The 15,704-nt window shown below is 39.2% G+C and overlaps 1 protein-coding gene across 5 annotated transcripts in view; it reads left to right on the top strand.

The window, feature by feature from the left end:
- LAMA3 (laminin subunit alpha 3) overlaps window positions 1-15,704 on the top strand; it is a 264,586-nt gene that overhangs the window by 126,837 nt on the left and 122,045 nt on the right. For 4 of the 5 annotated variants that reach the window (XM_032311338.1, XM_032311337.1, XM_032311339.1 and 1 more), the window contains 5 exons: window positions 3,435-3,591; window positions 8,323-8,455; window positions 9,799-9,941; window positions 12,238-12,335; window positions 12,833-12,986. In XM_032311338.1, coding sequence (XP_032167229.1) covers window positions 3,435-3,591; window positions 8,323-8,455; window positions 9,799-9,941; window positions 12,238-12,335; window positions 12,833-12,986 — 685 coding nt within the window. The remainder of the gene's footprint in view (window positions 1-3,434; window positions 3,592-8,322; window positions 8,456-9,798; window positions 9,942-12,237; window positions 12,336-12,832; window positions 12,987-15,704) is intronic. The other variant, XM_032311342.1, reaches the window with a different exon arrangement.

Below are 15,704 nucleotides of genomic sequence, written 5' to 3'. Positions count from 1 at the left end.
GGTTATATGTTTCTAGGAATGTATCCATTTCTTCTAGGTTGTCCAATTTTTTGGCATATGATTTTTCACAATATTCTCATATAATCCTTTGTATTTCAGTGGTGTTGGTTGTTTTTCTCCTCTTTTTTCTCCTCTTTGATTTCTGATTTTGTTTATTTGACTCCATCTCTCTCTCCAATGATTCTGTTTAAGGTTGATCAGTTTCATTGCCCTTTTCAAAGAACCAGCTCCTGATTTCGTTGATCTGTCCTATTGGTATTTTTGTTTCTATTTCATTTATTTCTGTTCGATCTTCAGTATTTCCTTCCTTGTGCTATTGGGTTTTGTTTGTTCTCCTTTTTCTAGCTTCTTTAGGTGTAACATTAGGTTGTTTATTGGAGATTTTTCTTGCCTCTTGAGGTAGGCCTGTGCTGCTGTAAGCTTCCTTCCTAGAACAGCTTTTGCTGGATCCCAAGGATTTTGGAACTTTGTGTTTTTATTTTCTTTTGTCTCCATGTAATATTTTATTTCTTCTTTGATTTGTTAAATGACCCATTCATTGCTTAATAGCATGCTATTTAACCTCCTTGTATTTGTGTTCTTTCCAGATATTTTCTTGTGGTTGCTCTCTAGTTTCATAGTGCTGTGGTCAAAAAAGGTGCATGGTATGACTTCGATCTTTTTGAATTTGTTGAGGCTTGTGTTGTGGCCTGATACGTGATCTGTTCTAGAGACTGTTTTATGTGCACTTGAAAAGATTGTGTATTCTGCTGTTTTAGGCTAGAATGTCCTGAATATGTCTGCTAGATCAATATAGGCTTTTTTGGAAACCCTGAGCCCTCATAATTTTCTCTTGAAAGAAAAAACTAATTTTTAATATTCTGGCATTTAATCATACACTGGAAACTGTGAAATGCAACTTCTAAGTTGCAAGTGTCTTCACTACTTCTGCATTATCAATAGAATAATGAAGAAATCTGTAGTTAAAGTAAATTTTCTGTATTTCGTTAGTACAGCATTTCTCTCCTTTCCCTTGATGTTTTCAGCATTTGAATTCTAAAAGTCAGAGCAATCCAGCTGAGCTTCTTCAGTCATTTCTAAATGGCAGTCACTGCTGGGTCACATAATAAAGGGTCTGTGAAGGAGGAGGACACATCTGTGGGTATGTTTCCCTGCAGACTGACGAGGCACATGACGGAGCAGAGGAATTTTGTAAATAGGTTCAGAAACATTTTCCACCCATGTTTTATCTTTTTTCCACCTCCCTGTTGATAAAGTGAGCTTTCCCCCACTTAACCAGCTAAGTTTCCTTCCACCAATGTAGGCAATTGGCTATTTTTCAGGTAAAAATAATGCAACAGAATAAGAATTAAATTACCCACCCCGAGGCAGAAATACTGATTTTTTTAACATTACAGCCAATACGTACATATGAAATTTAGGACATGTCCTTTGATTTAGTGGTTAGTTGTAACTAGGTTATAAGGATAGCAAACCAGCATCAAAGATGCCATACTGGCTTTTCTCCGGGTTGGTAAACCTTTTGTCTTTTTGTACTAAATTCCTGCCAAATATTTGTTTTTGATATTATCTGAACATTGTTCATTTTTCTTACAAGTTTAGAAGGTATTCACTTTCACTTTTTTTCCAAATAATTTTTGTAGTAATAAATATATGTTCATTGTAAAGTTTTAGTAAGTACCTAAAAATAAAAGGAAAAAAAGACCTACCTACTCCACCACCCAGAAATAACTCCTTTTAATAATGTTTTGTATATTTTTTTCTAGGCTTTTTTTATGAATACAAATTAGTATATTTGCTTCATAAAATTTGTATCCCTTTCTTCACTTCACATGCTACTGCAGACATTTTCCATTATTATTAGTCTTCAGAAATATTAATGGTTACATAGTATTTCATAATTTTTAAATTATTTCATAATTGTACATTTACATTGTTTCTAAGTTTTCACTATTTTTTTTTTTTTTAAAGATTTTTATTTATTTATTTGACAGAGAGAGAAATCACAAGTAGGCGGAGAGTCAGGCAGAGAGAGAGAGAGAAGCAGGCTCCCGCTGAGCAAAGAGCCCGATGTGGGGCTCGATCCCAGGACACTGAGATCATGACCTGAGCCGAAGGCAGCGGCTTAATCCACTGAGCCACCCAGGCGCCCCCTAAGTTTTCATTATTATAAATGTTCTTTTATGTTAATTTTTTGACACTATATATAAAATTGTTCTTTCGAATGCATTCCTGGAAGTAGAATTACTGGGTCAATGGGTAAGAACATTTTTAAGGACCTTTGTATATCACTTCCAGAGAAATTGTAAGCATTTGTAATTCTGCTTGTAATGTAGGGCCATGACCTTTTATTTCTTTTGACTAAATGATCTTTATGGCTTTAAATCCACGAACTGCTGTTAGTTTGTTACTGGATTGTCAAAATATGTCATTTTGAAGAACTTCAAATTATTTGATTGTAACATGTCACTTAAACAGTGTAGTGTTCCTGATCATTCTCTGGGATTGCCATTATTGGACTCTTGAAAAGAATCCATATCTAGACCTATGGTTTAAGAAAATTCAAGACATAAAAAGGTCATCATAATGATTAAACTGTATATATATAGTTTAATATATATATTTAATATATTAAATATATTATATATATTTATATATAAATATATTTTTACAAGTCTACAAGTTACATTTTTATATATTTAATATATTAAGTATTATTTATATTATATACAAATATAGAATATAATATTTAAAATATATTAAATGCTATTTAATATATTTTAAACATTAAATTCATATTTTAATAAACTATATTATTAAATATATATCTTATATATTTAATATATTTAAATATATCATATATTATATTTGAATATATTAAATATAAAAATATAAATAAATAAAAATAAATATGTATAATATATTTGAATATATTAAATATATATACATAAATGTATCTAACTTATAAACTTAGCATATAAAATATTTTATGTCATATTCACTATTGCATATATGGTACTAAGCAACAGTGCCTGACACATATACATATATTAATATATGTGTAATGAGTGAATATGAGTCCATAAATGAATGAATGGATGGATGGATGGATTTATAGTAAATAACCTAATTTGATTTTGGTAAGTTGTTGGCAACCATTTAGAACATATTAAAGGTTGCCACCATTATGGGTTGTGCTAAGTGAGTTTCTCATTTTATTGCTTAGACTGATAGGTGTTGGGTGTGTTTTATGAGTGCTTGCATGAATGAAAGCAATAATTTAAAGAAAAAGCAGGGGGATTTCTCTTTTATTTCTTTTCATTTATTGTATTCTGTCAATCTAGTAGGAGTTTTTAGCAGTAGCTATTGAGATTAAAGAATATTTGGTTTATTGGTGAACTTAACTTGCTGTATCCATGTTTTATTTGCAAAAGCCCTGAGAACAACTACTATTTCCCGGATTTACATCATATGAAGTATGAGATTGAAGATGGTACCACACCTAATGGAAGAGAACTTAGGTTTGGATTTGATCCCCTGGAGTTCCCTGAGTTTAGTTGGAGAGGATATGCTCAGATGACCTCGGTGCAGGTATGTAGCCAGCAGAAATTGCTTTGTGGCAGGGTGAGGCATATACTTAGCCAAAACAGTCTCAGTGAGTCCTCCCAAAAGGTGAACTGTCCCCAAAACTGACTCCAGGATTCTCTTTCTCCAGACTATGGATAGGGCTTGGGGTAAGATTGGATTTTAACTGATAAGTATATGTATCAGTCACAGTTTACTGTTAATTTGGTCACCAAATCAAACAAAGAAGGGGTTAAAGAAAATTAGTGTTTATCTCTAGAGATTTTTTTTATAAGCAGTGGTGTTCCAAGTGGGATTCGTCTATATTTTAGCATAAGAGACAAGGTTCTTTAAAAACATTTATAGAGAATAAAAATGAATTGGATTAAATAATTCCAATAGTGTGTGTGTGGTTGATATTTGACCAGCGCTGGTTGTTGTTTTTTGTTGTTGTTGTTTTGTTTTTTAAAATTTTTTATTTCTTTTCAGCATAACAGTATTCATTGTTTTTGCACCACACCCAGTGCTCCATGCAATCCACGCCCTCACTAATACCCACCACCTGGTTCCCCCAACCTCCCACCCGCCCCCACCCCCGCCCCTTCAAAACCCTCAGATGCTGGTTGTTTTGTTTTGCTTTGCTTTGCTTTTTAAAACTCTGAATTACTCTATGAATAGAAACTGAGATCAATGAGGAATTTAATGCTATTTAATTTTCCTTTCCTGTATTTCTCCTTTCCTTCATTCTTCTCTACGGTATCCATCACTCTTGGTTTCCTGTTGGAATAGTTAGGGAATTTACAAATTTTCTCATTACAATTACAAATTTTCTCATTTAGAGCTTATGCAATATTTACAACCAAGAATTTCTGAAAAGTTTTGTTCTCAGGATTTCTCTTTGAGGTTGGTCTCTTGCAATTGTGTTTCTCAGTGGAGAAATTCAGAATATAAGGTGTAAATTGGTGACCATGGTGACCTAATATTTGTCCTTAGCAGATCCTATACTTGTTATGTTTACATAAGTCACTCCTTAGAGGAACAGGGACAGGGTCACAGTTCTCTTGGAGCCATCATTGGTTCTAAAGTTGCTTCTTGCCTGATCAGGGTCCCCCATCAGGATCCTTTCTCAAACAGTGCCTAGGATCCATTTTTTTAAAAATTTATTTATTTTAGAGAGAGACAGAGAGAGTGCACTTAAGTGGGAAGGGACAGGGGGAGGGAGAAGGAGAGAGAGAGAGAGAATTTCAAGCAGGCTCTGTGCTGTGCATGGAGCCCCAGCTCAGGGCTCAGTGTCACAGCCCTGAGATCAAGACCCAAGCAGAAACCAAGAGTCGGATGCTTAACTGACTGAGCCACCCAGGCACCCCAACAGTACGTAAGATCATAAGATCTCACTTCTTTCTCCTTTTCCCTAATATAAAATTCAGTTTCGTTAGTATTCCAATCTTCATGATTCAGAAAAAAGCAGTGGAGTCCATTAAATCAGAATAGGATGTGAGTGACTGAGATTCCAGTCAAGGTGGATACCTTCTCCCAGTGATTACAGTTTGAAAGAATGACTAGTTAACACAAAGGAAATGAATTTTTTTTTTTTTTTAGATTTTATTTATTTACCTGAGAGAGAGAGAGAGAACACGAGTGGTTGGAGGGGCAGAGGGAGAGGGAGAAGCAGGCTCTCTGCTGAGCAGGGAACGTGACATGGGGCTGGTTCCCAGGGCTCTGGGATCATGACCTGAGCCAGAGGCAGACACTCAACTGACTGAGCCACCCGGGCGCCCTGCAAAGGAAATGAATTTCAAATGATGGAGTTTCTCTGCCAAATCACCCCTAACTTTGCTCCTTATACATTTTTGCATTTTTATTTTTCCATATGGAACTAACCCTTAGAGATGGATTCTGCCAAGTTAAAAAGCCCCCGTTGAGTGCAGTCTTTAGGGTTTTCTATATATGTTATCATGTCATTTGTAAATAGTGAGAGTTTCACTTCTCCCTTGCTGATTTGGATGCCTTTTATTTCTCTGTGTTATCTGATTGGCGTGGCTAGGACTTCCAGTGCTGAATAAAAGTGGTGAAAGGGTGAGAGTGGACATCCTTGTCTTATTCTGACCTTAGGAGAAAGGCTCTCAGTTTTTCACCATTGAATATGATGTTGACTGTTTTTCAAATAAACCCTTTATTATGTTGAGATGGGTTCCCTCTAGACCTATTCTGCAGATGGTTTTTATCATGGGTGGATGTTGTACCTTGTCAAATACTTTTACTGCATCTATTGAAAGGATCATATTGATGTGACATATCACATTGATTGATTTGCGAATATTGGACCCCCCTTGCAGCCCAGGAATAAATCCCACTTGATGATGCTGAATGATTTTTTTAAATGTACTGTTGGATTCTGTTTGCTAATATTTTAATGAGGATTTTTGCATCTCTGTTCATCAGAGATACTGGCCTGTAGTTCTCTTTTTGTAGTGTTTTATCTGGTTTTAGGATCAGGATTTAGGTGATACTGTCCTCATAGGATGCATTTGGAAGTTTTCCTTCCTCTTCTATATTTTGGAATAGTTTGAGAAGCATAGGTATTAACTGTTCTTGAAATGTTTGGTAGAATTCGCCTGTGAAGCCATCTGGTCCTATAGACTTTAGCTTTTGGGGGTTTTTTTGATTATCGATTCAGTTTTATTGCTAGCAATTTGTTCAAAACTTCTATTCTTGCTTTCATTTTGGTAGGTTATATGTTTCTAGGAATTTATCCATTTCCTCTAAGCTGCCCAATTTGTTGGCATATAGTTTTTCACAACATCCTGTTACAACTGTTTGTATTTCTGTTGTGTTTGTTGTTACTTCTCTTTTGTTAGTGATTTTGTTTATTGGGCTCTTTCCCTCTCTTATTTTTGGTGAGTCTGGCTTGAGTTAACCAATTTTGTTGATCTTTTAAAAAAATCAGCTCCTGGTTTCCTTGGTCTGTTTGATTTTTTTGTTGTTGTTGTTTTTTGTTTATTTGTTTAGTTTCTGTATCATTTATTTCTGCTCTGATCTTTAGTATTTCCTTCCTTTTGCTGGGTTTGGATTTTGTTTGTTTTTCTTTTTCTAGCTTCTTTAGGTGTAACATTAGGTTGTTTGCTGGAGATTTTTCTTGCCTCTTGAGGTAGGCCTGTGTTGCTATAAGCTTTCTTCTTAGAACAGCTTTTGCTGGATCCCAAAGATTTTGGAACTTTGTGTTTTTATTTTCTTTTGTCTCCATGAAATATTTTAGTTCTTCTTTGATTTCTTGAGTGACCCACTCATTGTTTAGTAGCATGTTAGTTAACCTCCTTGTATTTGTGTTCTTTCCAGATTTTTTCTTGTGGTTGCTCTCTAGTTTCATAGTGCTGTGGTCAAAAGGTGCATGGTATGGCTTTGATCTTTTTGAATTTGTTGAAGCTTGTGTTGTGGCCTGATATGTGATCTGTTCTGGAGACTGTTCTATGTGCACTTGAAAAGAATGTGTATTCTGCCTTTTTAGGGTGGAATGTTCTGAATATGTCTATTAAATCCATCCGGGCTAGGGTGTCATTCAAAACCAGTTTCCTTGTTGATTTTCTGTTTGGATGATCTGTTCATCAGTGTAAATGGCATGTTAAAGTCCCCAATTACTGTATTACTATTGATTATTTCCTCTGTTCTTGTTAATAACTGTTTCATTTATTTGCATACTCCCATATTGGGTGCATAAATATTTACAATTGTTACATCCTTCTGTAGGATTGTCCCTTTTATCATTGGAATGGAATATTATTCAGCCATAAAAAAGGAATGAAATCTTGTCATTTGTAACAATGTGGGTGGATCTAGAGAGTATAATACTAAGCAAAATAAGACAGAGAATGACAAATACCATATGATGTCACTTATATGTGGAATTTAAGAAACAAAGCAAATGAGCAAAGGAAACAAGAGAGAGACAGAGAGACCGACAGGCAGAGAGAAACCGAGAAACAGCCTCCTAACTATAAAGAACAAACTGGTGGTTACCAGAGGGGAGGTCAGTGAGGGGGGTGGGTGAAATAGAGTTGAAAGAGTACACTCATCACAATGAAAAAAAATAAAATAATTTTTTTTTTAAAAGCCTACATTCTCTTTGGATAGAGGCTGAGAACAATTCCATATGACTTGGGCATATTTTAGTTACATCTAGATTTTATCACTAATGTGTTTGGAGTATTTTAACCTTTGCTTAGCCAACATACGTTTCTGTGACCATTTAGAATTTTAGGTATGTGAATCGGACCCCGGAGCGGTCCCTGTACTGGGGTGGTGGTGTCCAATAACACTGTCTTTTCCTTCTCTGCTGCCTCTTTGTTTCTCCCAACTGATGGTTGCCCCTGTCACTATGGCTTTCCTTACACTAGTCCAGCTAATATTCACTCTGTCTGCCTGATTCCAGAAGGGTCCAAAGGGGATCCCAGTTGCTGAGGAAACAGGTTTTCACTATAACTTTGTTTTTAATTTATCGCTGGGTCTGCCTATTTTCATCTTCTACAGAGTTAGTTATTTGATGCTTGCTGAGTAGGAGAGTGAGTGAGTGAGTGAGAGAGAGAGAGGAAGAGAGAGAGTGGGCATGTGTATACATTACAGGTCCACTAGTGAGACCTGAATGGAGTGTAGTCACTGTTTGGCTAGCATTGACTACACTCCATCCAGGTTTCTCTAGTGGACACTGGTCCACTAGTTAGACACTTTTAGCCACTTGTCTCTTGGCACTTTGGTGTTTTTCAGAATGAAGTGAGGATCATGCTTAATGTGGGGAAGTCAAGTCACTCTTTGTTTCGTGTTATTCTGAAATACGTTAACCCTGGAACGGAAGCCGTATCTGGTCGTGTGACAATTTATCCATACCGGGCTGAAGCAGGTAGGTGAATTTTTAAGCCTCTTTTGGATTAGGAAGTGACTGATTAGTGAAACATTCTCTCCAATTTTCACAGAGTTACCTTCTGAGAAGAGTTGAAGTCCGATGCAGAGTCTGATGAGGGTGGTGCCCTAGTGCCCTGTCCTTTGCTACTTTTTCAATCTCTAAACATCCTGCTTATTCAAATTTTGCTGTTAAGTTTATTATTAACTGTCTTTTTAAAAACTTGGCGTAACAACCTGTGTGTTTTGGCTGAACCCCAGGGGTTATGTTATCACCACAGGGTAAAGCTAATTCATTACCCATTCATGGTAGAGTGCGTGTCACCTCTGGGGTGGTATTGGAGGGATCTTGGCCTACTGCCCTAAATTTTCCCATTGTTTCAGGCACCCCAAATAGGCCAAGGAGAAATGGGTGAGGGGAGGAATTTTAAGGTGAATGCTGTGTAAAGCATGAAGCCCAAGAGAGCTCTAGAGAGGAACATGCAAGCGTCACTGAAGGGTGAGGGAGTCCTGAGGGCAGAAGATTAGCCAGTCAGAGGACGGATCTTGTCAGAGCATGAGGCCTGGAAGTCTGTTCTGCAAGAGTTAGAGCATCTACCTTTCCTGGCAGCTGATTCCAGGAAGCGCTAGGAATCCCACATAGATACAAAATGGCGCCTGTAGAAATCCAATTTAAGGTTGAAATAAAAGGGTCTCTGCCTCCTCCCAAATATGACTGTCCACTCTGTGCTGAATTATCCTGTTTTCTGACCTGTAATCCCTCACCTTTCTCGTCCCATCGTTGAGGAGCAAAGGGCACGTTGGCTGTGGGCACTGCCTCCTGTCCCGAACCTGGATCTAGGAGATGTTGGCAGAGAAAATGCAAGGGTTTGGAGCAAATGTTTCTTCTGAAGAAAAAGGCTTGGGTGGGCTCAGCTCAGATTAAGCAGTTTGGTTTGTTTCTGAACCTCTATAGGAGGTCCTCTGTGTGTTCCATGCAGAAGAAAACCTTTGTATTCCAAAAACAGACAGAAAACCACAACTTTTTCTTATTTTAGAACAAACACATGTTCTTCCATAGAAAATAAAAGAACAAAATAATTTAATATCAAATGTAATGACTGAAACAGTTACTCTGTGCTATGAACTTCTCTAAGCTGTTTACATGTATTAATATACTTAATCACTTAACAAATTTAAATGGTACTTACAATCCCAGGACACCTAATCACTGTCCACATCAATATCTTTCTAGTCTGTCTTAAACTTTTTCAGATGTAAATGGAATGTTTAAAGCTGAGTATCCAAAATCCCAGCAGTCACTGCTAGAAAAGCGCCTCAGGTGGTTCTTTTTATTTCTGATAGGTGCTGCTCAAAGCAAAGAAGTCATCTTCCTGCCAAGAAAGGAGCCAGCCTTTGTCACCGTCCCAGGAAATGGTGTGGCAGAACAATTTTCAATTACACCAGGGACATGGATTGCTTGTATCAAATCAGAGGGAGTCCTCCTGGTAAGAGACCCTCCTCCGTGGAGAGTTCTGTGGGATTCTTTCCCCGTCCTCCAGCATGGTCCCACCCACACTGACCCGCAGTGACCATAAGATATCAAAATCACAGGCAGCTCCCCTTTTAGACATAGGAAACTATGGTGACATTTGCCCTCAAATGACATAGAAGTCAACTTAAAATATCTTTTTTTAAAAGCATTTATTTGAGAGAGAGAGAAAGATCCCGATGGGGTGGGAGGAGAAGCAGGCTTCCCGCTGAGCAGAGAGCCCAATGCGGGGCTCCATCCCAGGACCCTGAGATCATGACCTGAGCTGAAGGCTTAACCGACCGAGCCACCCAGGCGCCCCTAAAATATCTTTTATATTCTTCAGCCAGCTTCTCTCAGACAAAAACAACCAAACCAACTATAACTCATAATGACTCAAAGTTACCCTAAATGCAAAATCTGAATGTGTATACATCCCCACCCTTCAAAAGCTTCTTTGGGATTTTTTGTTGTGAATCAGAAGGACGTCTTAGAAAATCAGCCCCTCTGGGAATCGTGTGGAATGAATCAGAAGAAGCTACAAGAAGAGCAGATCCTAATATCAGTGAAGTTGGTGGTGGCAGAAAGAGAACGGAGGACCTGTGCTTCTCTGATATTCCCCGCCTTCTTCTACCTCAAACACAGGCAATGGTCTCACCACACAGATGGCCTTGGACAAAGAATCCAGCATCAAGGGCAAAGCTCTGTCCTTGCACTCTAATAGAATAGCCAGAGAAGCCGTGGGAAATAAAGGGATGAAATTGCTATCTGAGATATTGATGTCTTATAAAAAGTCTTCTGAAAATAAAGTCTTTGGCCAAAGCTTGGTTTCAGCCGGTCAGAGTGGAAAAGAGCAAGCTTTTCCTTCTGGCACTATCCTTTTGATTTACTACATTAGCAGATCTTAGGCAAGTTCTTTAACTCCAAGACTGCCCTAGTTACCTCTTACTTGTAATAGGGATGTGTTTATCTAGGTCCTTTCCAAATCGGGATCTTACGAGAATAATGTGACAGTTTATGCCATTCGTTCAGCCCCTTTTTTTCTTGCATCTTCTTGGTAGAAAGCTTTGTTGCTTTACAAAAGTTCTAGAGTTCTTCAAAGACTTCAGAAACGAAGACGAGGAAAATCCCATTGGTACCAATAATGGGTACAAAGTTGGTTTCATGGAAAGAAGGTCATTATGTTACTCCACAGGCATGGAAGATGCTTGATGACATGTAGTTAGTGCCGTGGTGTAGCTTCTCATATATATGCTTCCATGTTGTGATCCCGTTTTCTCTAGAGCTATCTCACTGAACACCTACTATCAACCCTTACTGTTCTAAGATCTATGGGACAATAAAACAATGAGGAGCTATGGTCCCATCCTGAGGAACCTCAGTAAGAGAATAATAGCCACTGTTAAATTAAAGCCCACTGGGATAGTGAGACCCCCGTGGTAGACCACGGAGCCCCCTGGGCCACCATCTCCCACTTTTCTTCTCCATGCATATCTCCTCTTCTCCATTAGAGACCAATTAAGGTTCCTGATGAGAGAAATAGCTTTATGGTCAACGTTATGAGTCTCTTCACAGACATGCCCCCTCCTTCCCTCTGCTCACAGCCAGTGGTGCCAGCATTCTTCTGAAGCTGTCAGACCATTGGCGTCTGAGAAACCTGGAGGTCTGCTCTTTCCTGAAGAGCTGTTTAGCTGAATTTACGCTGTGGGATTCATTTGGCACATTCCGTGGAACACAATCTTCCTCTCATCTCCTAGGACAGGCAGTCAGCCAGTTTCAGCCTGTGATTCACCAGGATCACAAAACATCGTTGTTGTTTTTTTTTAATACCATGCCAGGCGAACGTTGCTTTGGTGGGGGGATAAAAAGCTGAAATACCCGATCCACAATTCGGTGTTCCGATGTGTGGTGATGAAAGCAACCGGTATTTCAAAGGACCAGATTATCAGTTGAGGGTTTATTATCTTTGTTTATTTTTGAACTGATACCCAGCCCAGAAGAGGGGGTAAAATCTTCCCCCTGAGTTGTGAATACAAACACGTTCACCCTGAGACGCTCATCTCCCCCGCTTGGAGCACCTGTGACAAGTTGCTTTGTGTGTTTTGGGGAGTCAGGGAGGGGAACAAAGCAGCTGCTGGGGACAGTTTAACTTAGCGAGCTTCACCTGGTTATTATTAACCTCGTCAACCTAATCAAACCATGCCTGATAGTTTTATTACTCAGGAAGGGCCACCATCATCTGAGTAATTGTCCTCTTGGTCTTCATTTCCTAGGACTACCTGGTCCTGCTTCCCAGAGACTACTATGAGGCCTCCTCCCTGCAACTGCCAGTCACCCAGCCGTGCGCCGACTCAGGACCACTCCAAGAAAAGTTAGTAGGGTGGGGTGTCATTGGGGCCCTCTGAATTAGGGACCTTTGATGCAAGGATTTGAGGGAGGTCTCAGCTTCACAACCGCAGCAAGTTGCATGGGATAATTGTTTAATGGTGGTCTTTCTCTGAGGCCGTTGACTGTCTTATATACAAGAGTCACAGAACGCTTTGAACCCTGTAGTTGGCATTTAGAGGGACGCCCACCCTCTAGCCTGTGGAAATACGGATGCCTGACCAAGTAATACCTTCAAGATCGAGCATCTGATGAGGGGGAGGGCTTAAAATAGAATCTGGGTTTATGGATCTTTCTGTTTTTATTCTTCACACAGATGACAGTTTACCACCCGATTCCCACAGTAGGCACGTGATAGGAGTTTGTTGAAGGAACGATGAGTGAACGGAAGGGGGAGAGTTCTTTGGGGATGTACTTTGATGTTGTGTTTTGTTCTCAGTTGTAACTGTTATTTTGTTGTTGTTGTTGTCGTTGTTGTTGAAGTTGCTTGCTCTACCAGCATTTGCCAGTGACCCGATTCCCCTGTGCCCTGGCTTGTGAGGCCAGACACTTCCTGCTTGATGGGGAGCCAAGAGCCTTGGCAGTGAGGCAGCCCACCCCCGCACACCCAGTCATGGCGGACCTCAGCGGGAGAGAGGTGGGGCAGCCTTTTATTTACTGTCAAAGCTATTACTACCTCCCCGTCTGTGTCTGCTGAAAACCCTTGGCCGCAGCTGCTTCTCAAATTCAGGGGAACCTGGAAAGATTTCTCAGAGGTGTTAATTATAGGTATACTGAGTTCTCTGATCCAGGCTGTGGCTGGGCAGTATGCACTGCGGAACACAGTACGGTTTGTCTTTGAGCACTTTCTAGACAGGGCAGGGAATGTGGGCAATCACAGAATCCTCTCCTTTTTAATTCCCCAGACTTATAAGGGTGTGTCTTGCTCTACCTGATTCGGGGCAAGATCTTTCTAAACAGCCTTCAGAAACTACACATCTTACCCTAAAAGGATGCACTGCTCGCTGACTGTTCAGCCCCTCAGGCTAAGCAGTTTGTAAGGGCTGATTTCTTTGAGCTCAGAAGTCTGGAACCCCTGCATCCCAAGGCCCCTCCCTTGTGGCTTAGAGGACAGGTCACTACAGGTTTGGGCATTGCTTTTCTTCCTGGAGTTTGTAAACCTCAAAACAATTTAAGACTCTACTGATTTAAGATTTGGGTTAGAAGTCCTGTACATCAACACTAAGAAAACAGTACAACACCTCAAAATAAAGACACTTAAAAAAACAAAACAAAACAAAACACAACTTCCTTTACTATATTTCTATTCCTGACTTTTTACAACATTCTCTGTTTTGTACCTTTTGAGGCCAATGTTCATGCTTGAATGTGTAGACTGATAACATATATGGTATTAATTCTCACTGAATATTTCGATGTATACCTTTTTGTAAACTATATTGCTAACATTTCTAGGGTAGCTGTTATAGGATTTTAAGGATATTTCTTTAGTCTTCATTTCATTTTACTTGAGTTTTTGTTTTGCAAAAAGTTTATATGTGTGTGTACTTGTTGTTACAAGTAAGGCAATATAGATATGCATAAAGTAAAGCTAATGATCTCATTCCCACTGCATTCTAACAATCTGCTGTATCCCTCCCAACTCATGCTGTACACACACACACATACACACACACATACATACATACACACACAATATGTACATATATAATACATACATACCTAAATATGCACACATGCATACAGTGTGTGTGTTCCCCAGACAGCAGGGAGGTGCTGTTGAAGTGGGCCAGCCTCCAGGATATGATGCTAATGACTCATCATGAAGTGTCTTTGCCTCTGATTCAGCCCAGAGCCACGGCACTGAGGTGTTGGGCAAGGCCATATTTGCACGATGCATAAAAGTAAGCCCTGGGCTGTCCATTTTTATTTAACAGTCTGTTTTACCATTGTATCTAAATGCTTACAGATTTGGGCTGTCTAGTACAGCAATGACTAGCCCATGTGCTTTCCATAAATTCAAATTAATGAAAGCTAAGTAGAACTAATCATCCATTTCCTCAATTGCACTGGCCATATTTTAAGTGTTCAGTAATCACAGATGTCCAGTGGCCACCTTAATGGAAAACACAGAGTATAGGATATTTTTGCTATCACAGAAAGTTCTATTGCACAGTGCTGTAGTGGATCATTGTGCTAAAATTCAAAGACTAATGGCTTTAGAAGAGGTCATAGAAATCATTTGATTTCCCTTCCTGTGAAGGAATCCTTTCTAAATTATCTTTATTAAACATTCACTTAGCCTCTGTTGAATACTTGGAGTCGATGGAGGAGTCATTTCTTCTAGAGGTAGGCTAATTTTTGGTTGTCATTAGCCACCTGGAGCAATGCAGAGTAATCCTTCCTCTGGAAACCATATGTCATGGTCGAGATGGTTCTGGAGTGAAACTGCCTGCTTTCATGTCTTAGGTCATCAGTAACTAGCTGTAAAATCTCTCTAGGCCTGAATTTACTAGTATACAAAATGGTGATAAGAATAGTAGCTACCTCATGGTTACTATTAAATAAATAATCCATGAGGGGCTCTTGTTGTGATCAAGTGATCACTCAGTAACCATTAGCCATACTGCTATAACATGTTCTTGTCAGCACTGTGGGTCAAAAGAGCAACCCACTAAGAAGTCTAGTTCATATGAATAGTTTTTCCTCTTCTAGGATACAGGGAGGTCTGGCGGGATTCCAGGGGAAGGAACTGAGTACATTCAGGTCTCTCAGAAATCTTCGAGGGACAGAACTACCTGGCTCTCACAGAAGCCTTCCCTTCTCTTCATGTGTTTGCCTATTTACCTTTCCTTCTGTGAAATGACTTCTTTTTCTTTTTTTAATAAAGTTTTGTTTTTTAAAGATTTTATTTATTTATTTGACAGATCACAAGTAGGCAGAGAGGCAGGCAGAGAGAGAGAGAGAGAGAAGGAAGCAGGCTCCCTGCTGAGCAGAGACCCCCGATGCGGGGCTCAATCCCAGGACCCTGGGATCATGACCTGAGCCGAAGGCAGAGGCTTTAACCCACTGAGCCACCCAAGCGCCCCATATGAAATGACTTCTTTTGTTTACTTATAGCTCTTTGTCTCATGCACATGCCATGAAGTCTGCTCTGGTCCCATTTCTTTGTTAACTCCTAGCTCTGACACTTACTGCCACCTGAGTCTCTCTTCTTTATTCTTTCTGAGCAAGGTAATCTGGACAGCTCATCTTTTAAAGTCAGATCACACTGTTGTACACCAAGACTCTGTCTCTTGTAAACAAATTCATATATATATATATATATATATATATATAAAATTAATTTCAATTT

The sequence above is a fragment of the Mustela erminea genome, chromosome 13, assembly GCF_009829155.1.
Source record: "Mustela erminea isolate mMusErm1 chromosome 13, mMusErm1.Pri, whole genome shotgun sequence".
Lineage (NCBI taxonomy): Eukaryota > Metazoa > Chordata > Mammalia > Carnivora > Mustelidae > Mustela > Mustela erminea.
Note: the sequence above shows the minus strand (reverse complement) of the source record. Positions and strands in the feature narration are given on the sequence as shown.